This window comes from Poecilia reticulata, chromosome 15 (genome assembly GCF_904066995.2).
Source record: "Poecilia reticulata chromosome 15, P_reticulata-male-v2, whole genome shotgun sequence".
Lineage (NCBI taxonomy): Eukaryota > Metazoa > Chordata > Actinopteri > Cyprinodontiformes > Poeciliidae > Poecilia > Poecilia reticulata.
This window is the reverse complement of record NC_088844.1, coordinates 7,185,879-7,203,130: the sequence shown is the minus strand read 5'-3', so window position 1 is coordinate 7,203,130 and position 17,252 is coordinate 7,185,879. Positions and strand designations below refer to the sequence as shown.

At 40.5% G+C, this 17,252-nt stretch overlaps 1 protein-coding gene across 5 annotated transcripts in view; it reads left to right on the top strand.

Moving 5' to 3' along the window:
• The window catches only part of wdpcp (WD repeat containing planar cell polarity effector), an 87,222-nt gene that overhangs the window by 39,978 nt on the left and 29,992 nt on the right, over window positions 1-17,252 (top strand). For all 5 annotated transcript variants that reach the window (XM_008428892.3, XM_017309197.2, XM_017309196.2 and 2 more), the window contains 3 exons: window positions 2,546-2,682; window positions 6,861-7,052; window positions 15,711-16,302. In XM_008428892.3, coding sequence (XP_008427114.1) covers window positions 2,546-2,682; window positions 6,861-7,052; window positions 15,711-16,302 — 921 coding nt within the window. The remainder of the gene's footprint in view (window positions 1-2,545; window positions 2,683-6,860; window positions 7,053-15,710; window positions 16,303-17,252) is intronic.

The window sequence follows — 17,252 nt, the reverse complement described above, 5'->3', positions numbered from 1 at the left end:
TTAAGCATCCTTAAGTGATTTTTCATAGCAGGTTTCATTTCCCCATGTTTAAATGTGCTTTGCTTAAGCCCATTGGCCTCTTATGTCAACATGCTGCAGAGGAGATGGCATTAAATGGATTTAGGGGGCTCTGTGTGCGTGTGTGGTTTTGTCTGTGTGTGCGTGATGAGATTGCTCTTTGCATTTGACTGGATGCATTTTGTGCATGTGTTGGTGTGAGTGAATGTGCATACATAAAATATTGTTGCAGACCTCCAAGTGTAAATGCTTATCTAGCTTTCTGCCCATGTGACTACATACACACCACAACGAGCTCCTTCAGCGTGTGTGCGTGTGTGTGTGAGTCTGGGAGCTGTTCGTGGACGGGTCACGCAATTCTGGCCCCTAATGCCAAATCAGCCACCTGGTCCCCAGATTGGACCTCGGCCTGGTTTGGAAAAGAATGGGATTATGCTTAATCCCGTTTATAGACACCCACGGAGATCAATACTAAACTGCATTTAACTTGATTCGTCTGTAATCTATCACAAAGACGCTTACTATTGCATTAAATGTTGTTTCTAAAAGCTAAGGCTCGTTAATGGCCGTATGTTTTTTGTTTTTTTTTTGTAACGGTTTAGCTTTGAACCAGTTCTTTACTGTATAATCCAACTGACAGACTCTGTTGACCTGATTTAAGATGCTAGTTTTTTTTTTATGTTTTTTTTTTTCAAGCCATGTTTGCTTTACTCTCTTGAAAATTAGCATATTAATTCGAAAATTTCCACACAACAGGATGATTCGAAGCGCAATCCCGCCAATATCCTCCTGTTTATAAATACACACGGCACGGTTAATTGCCGGTTAGATGTTTAAATCTCGGGGTGCAGCCTCACCCGTTCAACTCAAAGCAGGATTTCTGAGAGACATGTGTAGCAACCCCCTTCTCACCCCTCCCCTCTTTTCCATTTAATTGGTTTCATAAACAGATTAATTTGAAGGAGAGGGTGGGGTACGCAGGGGGGGCTTAATTGGTAATCAGCGTTTCCATGCAGCTCCAGAAAGAGTTGAACAGGATCAAGTGTGTTCTTCTACTGTTTAAAAGTGTGTATTTTACAAAGAACACTGGAAAAAAGTTGGAGAGGAAGGAGGAAAAAATGTGTATAAAGGAAGCAGAAAAAGTAAATGTTGGACACCGAACACTAACTGAACAGTGTAAAGGTAACCAGAAAAATATTTATTAAAAAAACAAGCAAACACAGGGATCAAATCTGACCTAGAAGAAAGCCATAAGAGGTCATGTGCTGCAGAAGCTCTACCCAGATTAAACAAAAAAAAACTTTTTTGGCCTATATTCTCAATAATTTGAGCCAAAACTAACACCACACTTAACCTCAAGTGCTCAGTGGTGGTGGCCACATCATGCTGTGGGTATTCTTCTATTCAGCAAGAACAGGCAAGTTAGTCAGAGTCGATAAATACAAGGCAGTCTTTGAAGAGCACCTGTTGGGGGCTGAAAAAGACTTTAGACTTGGGCAGAGACTCACTTTAAAAATGGAAAGTGACTCTTAGATATTCAGTGGCAACTGCGATGTAATGATTTCGATCAAAGCATATCTAGGTGTTAGAATGCCCCAGGTCAAGTTCAAGTTTATTTGTATGGCACATTTCAGCAACGAGGCAGTTCGAAGTACTTTATGCCGTAAAAACATAATACAGTAACCATTCATGAAACGAGCGATAAACATTACATTTTATCAAATGCCATCATCAAAACCACTAAGCAAATACACATCAAGTATGTTGATCAGTGTTCCAGTTGTTATTAATCAAAGGCAGTTATAAACGTGGGATTTTAGCCTTCATTTAAAGGATCTCCGTGTTTTGGAGGTTTTGCAGTTTCCTGGAAGTTTGTTCCAGATTTGTGGTGCATAGAAGATGAATGCTCCATCTCCATGTTTGGTTCTGGATGCAGAGCAGAACCAGAACCAAAAGACCTGAGAAGTCTTGAAGGTTGATACAACATCAAGTCTTTAATGTATGTTGATGCTAAACTGTTCTGTGATTGATAAACTGTCAGAAGTCGATGTCCAGACCTAAATCCAATTGGTAAACGTTGATGTAACTTGAAGATTTTACCATTCTGATTGAGGTCAAGCTGCTTAGTAGTGAAGAATTTCCAAATATTTCTGTTTTTAGAAGAAAACATATTAAAACTGTAAGCCAAAAGACTTACAGTGGTAACTTTAGTGAAAAGTATTTCTACAAAGTATTTTTGAAACAAGGTGTCAGGTTGCCATAGCAGCCACTACATTGTAATATTATTGCAATAATACCTAAACAAAGCAAAAAGGACGAGCTATAAATTTAAAGTTTTTAGATATGGATGGATTATTTATATTATCTTTTTTTTTAACCAAAAAATATGAAAGTATTTATTAATTCTCAGTAACTGACTGTGCCAGGCGATCTTATGGTTTCTTTAAGTGTCCTCTCTGCTGTTTAAAGCTGCTGTTGTCCTTTCAGTTTAGGGTTGTGATACTGAGTGTGGTGATGTCATTTCCAGCGGTGCTGAGCGATCGACTGGTTCTGCTGTCTTTCTTGGAGCAGAGCCAGGTCGCCGGCGTCTACCTGAACAAGAAGAGCCAGGATTCCCTGGAGACTGGCAGGCGAACAGACAAACTCTCATCTTCTGAAATCAAGGTACAGAAGGCCGCATTGATGTGTGTGCGCGCGTGTGTGTATGTTTTCAGGTTGAATTTAGCGAGCATAAAAGAGGAGGAGAAATCCAATGAGACAAAAAGGAAAGGTGTCATGTTTTTGTTCTCTATCCTTGGCCAATTTTTTTTCTTCATTTCACCTGATCTCCAACACCCTCAAGTTTTCTTTTGGATTACTACCACATGAAATCAGGTCATGTTTCTCAAAAACATTAAACGTCTGATAAGTGGCAGTAGTTTAAATTTGGGTGCTGAATACATATTGTTTCATTTATATAGAGTAGAATTGGATGAACTAACAAACCATCTAACTACTTTAGATTTGGAGTTAGATACTCTTAGAATTAGTTGACTCAAACTTTTCCCAATTTTGTCTATGCAATTTCTGAGATTAATCTCAAACTTTCTGAATTTCAAGTCAACAAGTTTGGGAGATTGAAACTCAGAAATGTACATTTGTACAATTTCTGATATTAATTTCAAAAAAATTTGTTTTGGCAGAAATGTACTTCCTCCTTTTTTTCTATGTACAGTGGACCTAAAACGCTGTCTTATTAATCACACTTTCAACTTCTAAAGAAAGAGTTAAATTGCTTCCTTACCTATTTAAAACCAAACAGCTAAGACACGGCTCATTGGGTGTAAACTTAGTACAGTCACTCTTGCAAAAATGTCATTTTTAGACAGAACAACCAGTTTGAGACCAGATGCAGTTTAATATTGAGCTTGATGAATATTTATATTTTGATATGCCTTCTTCAACTCTCTCATGTATGTATTTCACTCTGGTCTGGATTGACTTTAATAGATGCTGGTAATAGATCTGATCAAGAGCAGCCCTCCTCTTCCCTAAAAACAGTCTCCTCCCTCTGTAGCTCCTAACAGCTAAACCAGGCATTATCACATTACTGCCAGGCCCTTTTCGTCAAGGTGTGTGTGTGGAAGACGCGCGCCAACTGCCACAACTGCGTGTGTGCGTCAATGCAATCGTTCCCGCCGAGCGTCTGTTTCCAGAAGCAGAGTCCTGATAAGGCGCCACCTTCATCACCAGCACCACTCCATTCTGCACACCCCTGCGCACCAGTGTCAACGCACACGCACACACATACATGTAACCTGCAACATGCACACATGTGAGCGCGGAAACACTCTTCATCCCACCCTCCACCGACAAACACACACACACACCCACGCACAAACACATTGCCCTGGTCCAGTGGGCTAAGCTGGAAAAGGGAGAGTAGGGGGGGCTAAACTAATCCGGCCCACAGAAAGTGGTTTTTGATTATTGCTGACCAGCAAACGCCAGCAGAAAAAAAAAAAAAATTGAAGAGCAAGGAGATGGGTGGGGACGGAGGGGGGGCATGCGGGTGGTACAGATAGAGTGTGTTATTAACCCAGTGATTTTTAGATATTTTTTTCCCCTTCTTTTTCATTTCTAATCTGTCAGTGATCTCCTGTTCAGCTGTTCGGGGAAAAACTATTTGTTCCCTTTATCATCACATGTACTTCCATCATTCACAGGCATATTTTGTGTCCAAAGAAAATTCTGCCCCCCTCAGGGAGCAAGGAGGGCAGACATGGACCGCTGCATCTCAAATCTTCTCTACTCATACAAGGCAGCGCACTGATTCCTGCAAGTTCTTAGGCTTTTAACCCCTTTTCTGTGCTGATACATTCATTTGTAAAGAGATATTTCCATATTCCTCCTCCTGACAACATGCATCTTTGGTGCCAGTTTAATGTGAACAGTAACATTTGTTTAGTCAATTATCCATTTATTATATATTCAAAAAATTAAATTGATCCAAGATCCCTTTTCTCCATGTTTGCTTTTTGTATTTTCTGTTCATTTTTCCAGCCATGTTCAAACTCCAGTCTTATCTTTTTTTTTTCAAACACATTTTCCTCATTCCTCATTATCACTCTTCATTACTCCAAGAAAAACAAAGTACCACTATGTGCTGCAAAAACACAAACTTTTACCATTGTCTAGTTTCTAGTGCAAATATCTTAGTACACTTGAAATAAGGCAAAGCTAACGCATAACTAACTTTTCAGCAAGATATGGGAGCTTGTTTTAAGTCAAGAATTTATTGACATTGATTTAAAAACATTGTAGTTTCACTAGCTGATTATTTAACTTGGGAAACACGTCTTCTAGCCTGTGGAGCTAGAACCTTTTCCTCAATTTTAAGAAGTTATTTGCTTAAAAGAAAGTCTTGTATCATACTGAAAAGTTTCTTTTATGTTAGTTTTGTCTTATTTCAAGTGTACTGAAATGTGAACTAGAAAGTAGAAAAAAATACTTAGTAAGATTTAGTAAGTTTTTGCAGTGTGCAGAGTGCCATCAGGTTGCTCTGACAACGCCACTCTTCGGTGTGGACGGTCTTGCGGAGAGAAGCCTCCAATTAGCAGTTTTCAGCATCAGTGAGATGTTTTCGATTCAGTTCTGAGAGAAAACATAAAAAGTCATAAATAACACAGTTATGAAATAGAGAAGAAACACTTTTCCAAATCAAATTATTTTCTGTATGAAACTTTTTAAACTAGTATTTATAGTAGGTAATATGTGTATCATGTGTGTTAGAACAAAGTAACTAAACTTACTGTATCTTCTTGATCTGCAAATGGCACAGAAGACAGTAAATAACATCAGAACAAAGCTTGTGCATAAACAAGAGGTGTCACTACATCATGAACAGCAGGTCTGTGTCTGGTGTATTTTTGGATAAAACATGTCTGTTCTTCATTCAGTGAAGTTCCTTGCAGTGGGGAGAGTATCCAGGCATTTTACTTGAATAGCAACAGTTCATAACAGTATTACTCAAGTAAAAGTAAAAACGTCAAAAATACTCCTAAACATTTTTTTTGCGTTGATGTATGTAGTTACTATTCATCTGCTGCACATTATTGTTACAATAACGCTGTACATGATATCAGTACTGCAAAGAATCCCTTCCACAACTGTAAATATTAACCTATTGGGTAAAGTGGCAGGTATTCAAAGTTTTAGTTCTAGTAAGTCATTCAGTGGTGCTTATTGTTTAAAATAATGGAGAACATTTTAGCTTAACAATATTCTGGTAAAATCTTCATGACGTGAATTATTTCATTGTAGAAAAGCTGATGTTGACGGATGTAACTTTTTAAAATAAAGCCATGTTGTTGAGATGGTACATTTTTGGGTAATGCAACTTTCTACCTTGTTGACAAACAGAAATCAACAAGGTCTAGTTCAGTATTTCAGTGGGTCATGTTTTCTTGGTAAAAAGTCACCGATAATATCTTATGTTATCGCAATTTGTCTTTTGCGGAAAAAGACAAATTGCTACACATGTGGCAAGTTGCCTCTGCTCCTGAAATAAAAGTATAAAAGAAACTTTTTATGAACTTCTTTTTCTTACATTTTAACTCCCAATCAGAATTGGCTAAAATTGGTTTTGACAAGTGAAAGTGTTACAAACACCAGTCATCTTCAGTTGTTCTCTTTTTTCCTACTTGTTTGCCACTTTCTAACTACTCTTCTGCAGCATGTTAGAGGCCGGGTTCATGTGTGTGTTTGTGCATGTAAGCCATTCGTTTTGCTTCATACTGAATGTAATGATGAGGTCAAAGTGTAATTTCACCAGCTTTAAAATCACCTGAGTGTGTGTGTGTGTACGTCTTTGAAAGCATTTTTTTAAACACCTTTCTGCTTCTGCTTGCAGCTACACATACATTTATGCACATACATGCACAAACTTACATATGTGTGTTTTTTGTGAGTGTGTGCGCTCCTCCAGCCCCCGTGCCCCCCCTCCCTTAAGCGCCACGAGAGCTCATTACTGTGTGTCTCTTTGTTGTGGCCCGTAGAGCGTGGCGGACCTTCCTAAAAAATATGCACATCGCTAAAACAACAAGCCCACGCAGACATTAATAATGGAAGATAAAACACAACCTCAGACATCAACAAAAACAGAACGGGGGAAGGACAAGAGAGGCATCAGGGTCTGCAGCGGTGGAGGTGTCCACGCCCTGAGGTGTCCAAACAGCAGACCAGGAACGCAAATCCAAATGGATTAATAACTAACGACTTCCCCTGAAGATTTGTTTTGATTCTGCGGGCTTCTTGACCCCTTCTCAGTGCACAAGTGTATGTTTGTGTGCTGCTGCTTCTAGGTGATGTGTGTGGAGGTGGGCGGGCCGGGTGGAGGACTTCGCAGGCGTGTAGCTCTCAGCCGTCTCCAGGATGTGGCGCTCTGCTGGTGGACGCTGGACGAGCTCAGCGAGGGGATGTGGCCATGGACTCCCACAGACACGCACAAAAACAATCTGGTCCTGATAAGCTGCTCACCTACTGAAGGACTCAAGGTGCACACACACACACACACACCCACACACACACACACACACACACACACACACACACACACACACACACACACTGTATGTATCTATCATTTCAAGCCTAGAACCAGACAAGGCTTGTAAGTAGGACTGAAACGATTAATCGGATTAATCATGATGAGTCAATTACTGAAATAATTGTCAACTATTTAAGTAATTGATTAATTGTTAACTGCAGTACACTGACTTAGAAAAAGACCATTTGCTGAAGGAACATGGTCAGGACTGTAATTAAGACAAAACTGTCTGTAAAATATAAATAATTTGCATTTAAGTAAAAAAAAACAACAACTTTATACTGTATGTTCTCCCAAAATTTCTCAAACTAGTAGAAGTTGCTTAAGTGTATGAAAAAAAAAACCCCAACTTGTATGCATATGTTTTTTATGTATCAAAATAAAGAGAATCAAAAAAATAAAAAGGCCCAAAGAGTCACTGCAGGTTGCAGACACCTGGAGTAGATTATTAAGACATTCAAAGACATTCCACATTGTGGAATCAAACTCTGATGTTAACCAAAAAAAGCGAACTCTGGTCCACTTACAAACCTTACAAGACCACAAATCAGAGGAAATGATTTGTGGTATTTTACCAACGAAAAAGAGAAATCCTACAACTTCTGAAATCTGACATCACTCCATTTTTGTTTAAATTTAGGGAAGAAGGAAGTGGTGTTCAGTGTCTTATTCAGAGATTTCCATGTTGTTTCCTTCAGTGGTTCTTAGTGCAGTGCCCCACAAGGGGGGGACAGGTGTTTCAAAGGATTTGGTTGATGTGACGCAGAGGAATGTGAAAGCGAATCGCACCAGCTGAAAATGTAACAAATATTGCAACATTGGTCCTGAATTGAACCGAGACTACCGGACACCCAGTGAGGTGTGAAAACACCCTAATAGTCATATACACTAGAGTAAAAAGTTGAACAATTACAATGTCAAGGTATGTAATTGTTACTGCATTCACCTGTTTGCTTGACATTTTGTGTGCAGTTATTGATGACTTCATGAAGACTAGCTTGATCATTTTCTTAAGTTAAGCTTTTTGTGACCTCACCGGTCATTATCAGCTCACAGTATGTTGAACATAACTTATTTTGAACTCAAGTGTTTCTTGTAAATGTTAAAAACACCAGACACAGTCAAAGCTATGAGACAACAAGCCTTAAAAAAGCTTGAATCTGCAAAGTGGATGACAAAAGTTCTTAAATCAGAAGGTTTTCGATGCTTGTATTGCATTAATAACTACAGTTACATACATTTCCTCCAGACTCTGCACTGCAAAGAAAATAAAAGCTGCAGATTTGAGCCGAGACTCGTGTCGTCACGGATTGGGGATTGGAAACGGTGTGTTAGTCACCTTAAGGGTGGTACCTCTGTTGCACCTCTGTGCATCACCATGTGAAATTAAAAAAAAAGAACGCCTACACGTCCCCCGGTTTCCTCACACATGCACGTTGGCTGGCCTGTGGCAAAACCGTACCCATGATGAAGGATCAGTTCAGGATTGGCCTTGCGCCGAAATCACATGAAAGATCCCACGTTACCAAACCGAGCTTAGCTCCGCCGCTACCCGGTTAAACAGATGCAAAATATTCACCAGAGCAGCAAGAGGAAAAGAGGGGAGAGGGGGGGGGATATGTATTAGCAACTGGATGCAGGACAAATAAATTCATGCAGGAGAGACTGAGGGAAGGTGTAGGAGGGAAAGGGGGCGCATGAATATGAAATAATCAGAGCAGATGTTGTTTGCTGCTGCTTGTTGTTTTTTTTGGGGCGGGAAGGCACTCTACATTTATCACACTCCTTCACCAAGTTTTAAGTCCTCTCCGTCTTCCTCCGACATCCTTCCCCCCACCGTCCTCCTCCTCCTTTCCTTTCCTTTCCCTTCCCTTCCATCCTCGTCGCCTCTAGAACATTAAAGTCTGCGGCATCGCGTTCTAATGAAAGCGTTTGTTGTCATTTTTCAGATGCGCGGTGTGAAATTAAGCGAGCAGTTTATGTAAGAGCCGTGGCAGGAATCAAACGGCGGGAGACGCCAGCTACTTCAATCACTTCAAGCTCATATATATGTTCCTTTTGTTCAGTTCACTATCTGCAAGCGCTAAGCCAATTTTCTAGCCGGTCTCTCGGCATTAAAAAAAAGTCTGATTTTTTTTCTCTCTCTCTTTCGTATGTGGTCTTAATTCGTAAACCCCCCTCCACCTCCACTCCACCACACAAACTCCCCATGCTGATAAGTGGAGCCAAAAGCACACAGTAAGGAGAGGTGAAGAGGAAAACATACAGTTTAATGCATGCGGTTAGCATTTTTAATCATTCTCTTTTCACCCTTCTCTCCATCGTTTTTGCCAAACAAATAAGCTTGCACAAAACATTTCCAGGAACTTCATGATTTAAGGGCTTTCTAAACAAAACAAACATATTTTATATCTTCAGTTTGTTTTTTATGTTTATGAGAGCACTTTTCTTCCGTTCTTGTGATGTTGTTTTATCTGTGTTTGCGTCATATTTTCTGCCATAAAATTAACAAAAATGAACAGAAAGCTCAACTTTTTAATTATTTTAATTTGGTTTATTTCAGTATTCAATGAACAGACAGACAGCAAAATCAGATGATGTCGCTGTTCTCCTGTCCGTTGTTGCCGTATTTTGAAAAACTGTAATGAAAACACTATTTTCTTGTATGCGGCAGCAACACACTTATTTGTAGGAACTGACCTCCTTGAACAATGTGCAGCCGGATTCACCAGGGGTCTCACAGCAAGACAGCTCATAGAAAGTTGTGTCATTCCAACATGTTGACAGCTTGTAAAGTGTTTTATCCTGCTGTGAACACAGACAACATTATGTTGGGTTTTGATATTAAAAATTAACAAAATTATGGAGGTGAAAGTTTAACCCAACTTTAATTCGCGAGTAAAAGTAGTTCCTCCAGTGCTCCAGTACGTTCAGGAGCAGTAAATGCTGAGTGGGAAAAAAACTTCAAATGTTTTTAAATATGAAAATCAGATTTTTAAAGAGGAAGCATGTGCATAATTGTAGATCCGAAATGTCTCCATAAATATTTCAGGATGATAGCTTTCTATTTTCTTGGATTATAATGTTTAATCTGTTCACAGTAACAGTAGCATTATGGTTCATTTTATCTTTGAGGATGTTTTATGTATTTAGCTAGCTTTAATGAATGGATTCACGAGTTTGCTTTTCAGTAAAAGTTGTTCATATTTGTGGTCCTGTTTGTATAAAATGAAAGATGAAAGAAAAGACGTTAATAACAGACAAATAATTCACGTTCTATGAACTATTCTCCATTTGAATTTTGACGATCCAATTGTTCCACAAAATCGCAGCAAATGGCCCTTATCCCGCACTCTGGACACCACTGGTCCAGATAATGTAGGTCATTGCATCATTGCTATAACTATGAGATTTCCAAATCCAGCACTTACCATGGCGTAGCACTGAGGCTTAAAAGGATAAATCAGGGCAACATTTTCTGTTCAGCCATTCTGAACAAAAAAGTTCAGAAAAGTTGACGAACTTGAACATGTCAACAAAAATATAGCTTCCTTTTGAATATCTTATTTTTATCATGACTGCATTTTGTTGAAAATAGTAAACTTTCAATACTCTTGCTGCAAGGGCATCCACACTAAAGAGTGTTGTTGTTATTATGACCTGATAGTTTCGGTATGGTGTGTCCATGACCACAGAAAATGTCAGGGTTTTTTTTAAACCCTGAATTGTTCAATTTTTCAGTACATCTGTTAACATGCAGAGGAGATAAAATCTGAAATAAAAATAACAACTTTTCTGTTGTTTTGAAGATGCTGCTCCATTTCTTTTCACTATGTTGGCTTAGAAACTGTCATGTTATGAAAACAGAAAATTTCCTTTGTTCTGATGTAGATATCATACCTGTCAAATTAAAATGTTTTGCAATGTGCTGGACTTAAGAAGATTTATTTTCTGTGAGAACATATTTCAGAATAAATGTATTAATTTGGACCAAATTCATTGCAAATCTGCTAAAAAAATCTTACTAGCTCGTAAATATGGCAGTGATTTTAGCGTGAGCTCACGTTTTAGTATTAAACTATGTAGAAAACCCACATTTTTACTTGTTTTCAATCCTGTTGATAATGTATTTTGAAGCTAAGATGATTAACTTTGACATAAATTACAAAAAACACACAATGTAGAAATTGAAGTTATGCAAGTCCTTTGGTAAAAAAGTTTTGTCAAGTATGAAATGGAAGATGCAGAATAATGAGTCAGAATATGCTACAGTTTTGGGTCTCCTAATGTTCATAGGCAGCAGCTGCTAGAGAGGAATATCGTTTTTTTTCTGTACTCCTGCTGTTCCAATGCATTTTCTCACATCAGTACCCCATCTCCAACCCTCTTTCACATACCCAAAACTTCCCCGTCCCACCCTGCGCCCCCCTCCTCTCTCCACTCTCAGCAAACCCTCATCCCTCCGGTCTCCTCCAAGTCCCTCTGTCTCTTTCCGCGCGTCTCTCCCCGTCTTTCTCTGCTCCGTGAGCTGGAAAATTGGCTTCAAAAGACCACTGCTGTGAACAAGGGCCAGCCACACAGTTGGGCCCGTCCGCTTTATCTTTCACGCCACGGAGGGGGAGAAAGGGTGCCGGCGAGAAGGAGGGAGGAAGAATAGAGAAGAATAGTTTTGACCAGTCACTGAAACCAATAACCAGGAGAAAGCTACTTACTAGAGGTCTCTCTCTGCCTCTCTGTCTCCTTCTCCTCTCGTCTCCGCTCTCTTTGCATCTCTTCTCACCGTGCCTCACTCCGTTTCTTCCTTTCTCTTTTGCGCTTTGCCTCACATTCTTTTTTATTTCCTCTTTCTTATCGTCTTTTGTGTACATTTCCCTCTGTCTTCAATATTTTTTGTCCTTTTCTGACCTTAATCCTCCTTTTTCTACATTATACGCTCAGAATTATTTGATATATTTCACATTCTCATTTTCAGCTAGAAGCTCAGGAGAGTTCACTGGCTGACAGAGCTTTAGCTGTATGTATGCTTGTAATCTACTATGTAAATTGTAAAGAGAATATATGAAGAAGGTTTAATGCGTCCAGAGCTGATTTATTTATTTTTTATTACCATAGTGCTACAGAGTGCTTTGCTAAAGTTGTCTAACTCTTTGCAGTTTTTTTATTTCATGAAATAACACCATAAGCATCTCATTTTATTCAGATTTGGTTTGGTAGCCAAAGACATAGTAGCAGAGAATTGTAGAAAGAAAAGTATTTTTACAAAAAAAAGTTTGAAAATAATAGCTTTTGAAACATTTATTCTGCTACTCAGAAATAAAAGCCAGTGCTATCATATGTAAAGTCACAAAATGTGGAAAAAGTTATAGAGCTGTGAATAAGTCCTGTATATTACTTGATATCTGTGGCCTATTAATCATACAGACACGACTGGTTGTAGACTAAAACACTTACAGTAAGTAAGCTCACGCATCTCCTTAAAGCTTACGAAGCTGTGAAATATTTTCTTGTTTTGTTGAAAAAGAGAAAAACAAAGGCTGGGATAATTTACAAACTACAAGTAACAGTAGTAACAGTAGTTACTTGTAGTAACTACAGTTACTACAAGTTACAAGTTATGTGCAGTAGTTACTTGTAGTAAATAACTGCAGTAGTAGTGTAGTTATGTCCAGTACTACTATAGTAGTTAGTTAAAGTAATTACTTGTTAGGTGTGCTAAGAGTGACCTGGTCCCCTCCGAAGGTCATCAGGACCGCTCCTGTCTAAAATAGGGGATATTTAACATGTTTGATTGTCTTGACTGAGAAAAAATGAGAATACAGCCTGTTGAATGTGACAGGTAGCAAATCAGAAAGTGAGGTGAAACATGTAGAGGAATCCAATACACAAGGCAAAACAACTGTCTTTTTTATCGTCATGTATGTAATCTCTCAGGTTTTGAAAATCGGTCGACAATTTTAAAATCTTGCTGTGAGAACCAAGCATTTGTGGGACCAAAATTAGTCCTGATGACTGTGACAGCTTTCTGTTAGACTGAGTCAATGGGTCCTTTCCTGTATTGTGCTTGCATGCTTGTTTATTCAATGCATATGTCGCTTTGTCCCCACAGCAATGTAGCTCTCCCAGGGATATACCACCTTTTACCAGAATCGAGCCCCTCTTACCTGATGCCTAAAAATAAACACACACGTTGACACACAGCATTCACCCCCTGCGGAGCAGCAGGAGCTTGCTCTATGGGGATTATAGAGAAGGGAGGAAAAAAAGCTTTCGGGAGGACAGTCATCTGCTTCTTTCCTGCTGTAGACCATGGGCAGGCAGGGGGAAAAAAGCTTTCCTCCCTCTAAGTCTCTTTTTGGCAATGCCTGCCAAAAAACTGGGCCGAGCAGCTTTGCAAAAGGAAAGGAAGGCAGGCAGGCAGGCAGCCGATCCCTCTTTCTGTCTACACGGCAAAAAGAAATGGGCTCATTTAGCCAAAGCTGCCACGGTCAATGCAAGGCTCTGATAGAGGCTTTGGTAAGGTGAAATCCCTTATAAAAGGCTCTGTTAGTGACTGTTGGACTGCTGTTTATCGTGGGCTGTTGTCTCCTCCTGCAGTTTCTGGTTCAAGGTGGGTGTTTCATCAAAAACCGTGACATGGACTGTGTTCTGAGCTGTCAGTTTCCTTAGCAGGGTCTTTGTGCCTGCAACCTGGTTGTAGTCCAGATACAAATAATCATCATTCTGGATTTTCATCTTTGGCCAAGGACTCTGAGGTTTCCTTGTATATCACACGAAGCAGGTTTTATTTCGCTGTCATTTTCTAATGCTGAGCTCCTGGCTCCTCGCACAGGTAAACAGAGGTGGTTGTTTATCACTTTGTGCCAAGCCGTGCCATGCCCAGGGAGAAGATGTTGTTGACCTTGAGTTAAAATAGAACTCTTATCATTAGCTGTCTTGATTGACAGCAGGGTGTTTATGAGCAGTGTGGAAGACCTTGTTTTTGCTTCATCTCTTGGGGTTTAGAGCTGCTTCCAAGAGGTGACTCGGTTCTATCTCTGTCATGCTCTCTCTTTCTTTTGGTCTTCTTCCTTTTTTGTTCAAAAACTGTGAATTTAGTAATAAAATTATTCCATATAAAAGATACTACAGTATAGTAACAAGTAGAGAAATGTCTGTATGGATTGCCTTGTCATGTTGACATGCACTTCAAAAGTTTAGTTTGAGGAATAATTATTTGCAAACAGAAAAGAACTACGGCTCACATTTACTGTTGACACCAGATATTTATCTATATTGCATAAAAGGCATAATTTTTTCTTCACACAGTTTGACGTTATTTTAGGCCAAACTTTTCCTGTCTTAGGGTGTTTTCATACCTGATAGTCCAGTAGACTCTTTGATTAGGGACCAAAGTTCCAACATGTGTTTTATTTTCAGCTGGTGCAGGTCACTTTCACAGATTAAGCAAACTAACCAAATCCTTTGAAAACCTGTTTCCCTCCTCGCCTGTGGTGGCACTGTACCAAGAACCACTGAAGGAAGTGACACAAACACATCTGGAGAAGTCATAAGCACTACATCCATCCATCCATCCATCCATCCATTTTCTTAACACCCTTGTCCCTTAGTGGGGTCCGGAGGGTTGCTGGCGCCTATCTCCAGCTAACTTTCCGGGCGAGAGGCGGGATTCACCCTAGACAGGGTGAATCTCACACCTAGGGGCAATTTGGAGAGGCCAATTAACCTGACAGTTATGTTTTTGGACTGTGGGAGGAAACCGGAGTACCCGGAGAAAACCCATGCATGCACAGGGAGAACATGCAAACTCCATGCAGAAAGACCGGGGCCGGGAATCGAACCCAGAACCTTCTTGCTGCAAGGCAACAGCTCTACCAACTGCGCCACTGTGCAGCCAGCACTACATCCTTATTCACGAAATTTAAAAAAATGCAGTGACGCTAAAATTTAGCAGTTGTATTATTTCTTTTTTGTCTTTGGTAAAAAACCTCAAGCCATTTCTCCTGCTAGCGCTAGACTCTTGCGTTTGTTTTCATTGCATTTACCCAGTATGCCCTGCTCCACAATCCACTTAAAGCTTTAGGAGAAGCCTTGGTGTTCACATATGCATTTGACCTAAACATTGATCCCACCAAAAACCTAGTTCACTTTTTTGGTCCTTATCAGAGTTCGTTTTCTCGTTCACACCTCCCCAAGTGAACTTAACTTTCTAGCAAATTAACTGGAACACGATTAAAGCGGACTGAAGCTTTATTTGAGCTTTATATCCCACATGATCTGACTCTGACACCGGTTTTGTCTGAGAACTTTCTGATAGCCAAATTGTTGCTCGATTAAAACATGTTTACAAATAACTGCCAGGTCCAGAAGTGTAATTCTGCCTCTCTACATCTTTTATTAACACTCAAAAGTAATGCTGGCTGGTTTTACCTCTGATCTTTTTGCCACAACATGTAAGGTGTAACCCTTTTTTTTGAGGGGGGTTGGGGGGGTAAAAACGTTTTGACAGCAATGATGTTCGTAGAAGCAAAATATGGAGAGCTCAGAGGTGCATTGAGACTTTAAATTATCCGAATCAAATTGTGTTTCTTGTTTTTTTAAACCACAGCTCCTTTGCTCTGTCCGGACGACAGGCAACCCCCTGGACTGCTGCTTCAGCCAGCTTCAGCACTACCAGATGCTGACAGTGGAGTTACACGCTGGACCTCAAGGACTGTCCGCTGACACCTGTGTGTATGACTGTGCACGAGGGCGCCTGCACCGCACATCCATCACTTCCATCCCACTGCCATCGCCTCCTCTCTCCTGCTCTCGTCACCCATGTGAGACCATTCTGGTCCTTGGCTTGAGGGACTCCTCCTTAGTGCTCTACGACCAGAGGCGGGCGGTGTCGGTCTTGACCCCCTGCCCTGCACCTCCCTCGTACATGGCCTGGCACCCTGCGGGGGCTGTTGCCATTATGGTGGGGGGGCAGGAGGAAGTGATGTGCTTTGATGTGGGCTTGGCACCTTTAAACATGGTGTTGGTAGCAGAAGAGGCCGCTCCAGCAGCCACATTGAGACTGACTCAGCACCTGAACTGCTCTGGAGGCCTGGCTGGACTGCAGTGGGGAGCTGGTTTGGATGGTGGACCGGAGGGGACAGATATGCTGACTTTGGTCTTTAATGGAGGACCAGTAGCTGCCTTAAAATTCAGACTAGGTAAGTAAACAAAAGATCTTTAGGGTGCATTCACAGCTGCCCTGTTTAGTTCATTTTAATCCAACTCTAATTCATTTGCCTAGAAAATCCAGTTTGTTGGGGAGGTGTGAATGCGTAATCAAACTCTGATTCAGACCAGTAAAAACAAACTAGTCCACACAAAACCCTAAAAACTAGGTCTCGATTCGGTTGAAGTGAACTCTAGTACAGTTCCAAAACATAGGAGAATGCCAAGTATTATGAGGAAGCGGGAAGGACATTTTGGATAAATACAACCAAAACAAACTCTTAAGTCTAGCTCAAGCACGAGAAATGACTTGTGGTCTCTTACAAAAGAGAAATCCTACAACCGCTAAAAACTGTCACCACTCAATTTTTGTGTATATTTTGTGAAAAAGGAAGTTGCATTCATATCTTCCTCTGATGTTTTTGTGTCATTTCCTTCAGTGGTTCTTGGTGCAGCGCCACCACAGGTTAGGGGGAGGCGGACAGGTTTTTGGATCATTTGACAGTGTGAAACAATCCAGTCAGCCATGATCAACCAGATCCTGGCCTCTTGAAACTTTGCAACGACAACATCACCTACTGCATATTTACAGTTAATATCAGATCACTGACTGTCACCTCTGTTTGAACCAGGCGCCCTCTTCGCTTCGAGTCTTCCTAGTCTGTTCTGGATCTGAACCCACTTCCTCACTGCAGAAAGAAGTTAATTTGCCTGGAAGGTTAGCAGGAGTCATGCTCTCAGAGGTCATTCAATAATCGCCCCGGGGCACAAGCTCCCACGCCCCCCAGGTGCATTCTGGGATGCATTTTTCCGATAAATCGTTTACAGTGTCTGCACAGTCCCCCAGGGACCCTAGATAAAGTTTGCCAATCAAAGTTTTTTTGCGCCACAGCCACCTATCCTTTTAACACACTCGCTGTGGTTCCCATACACACACTTTAGG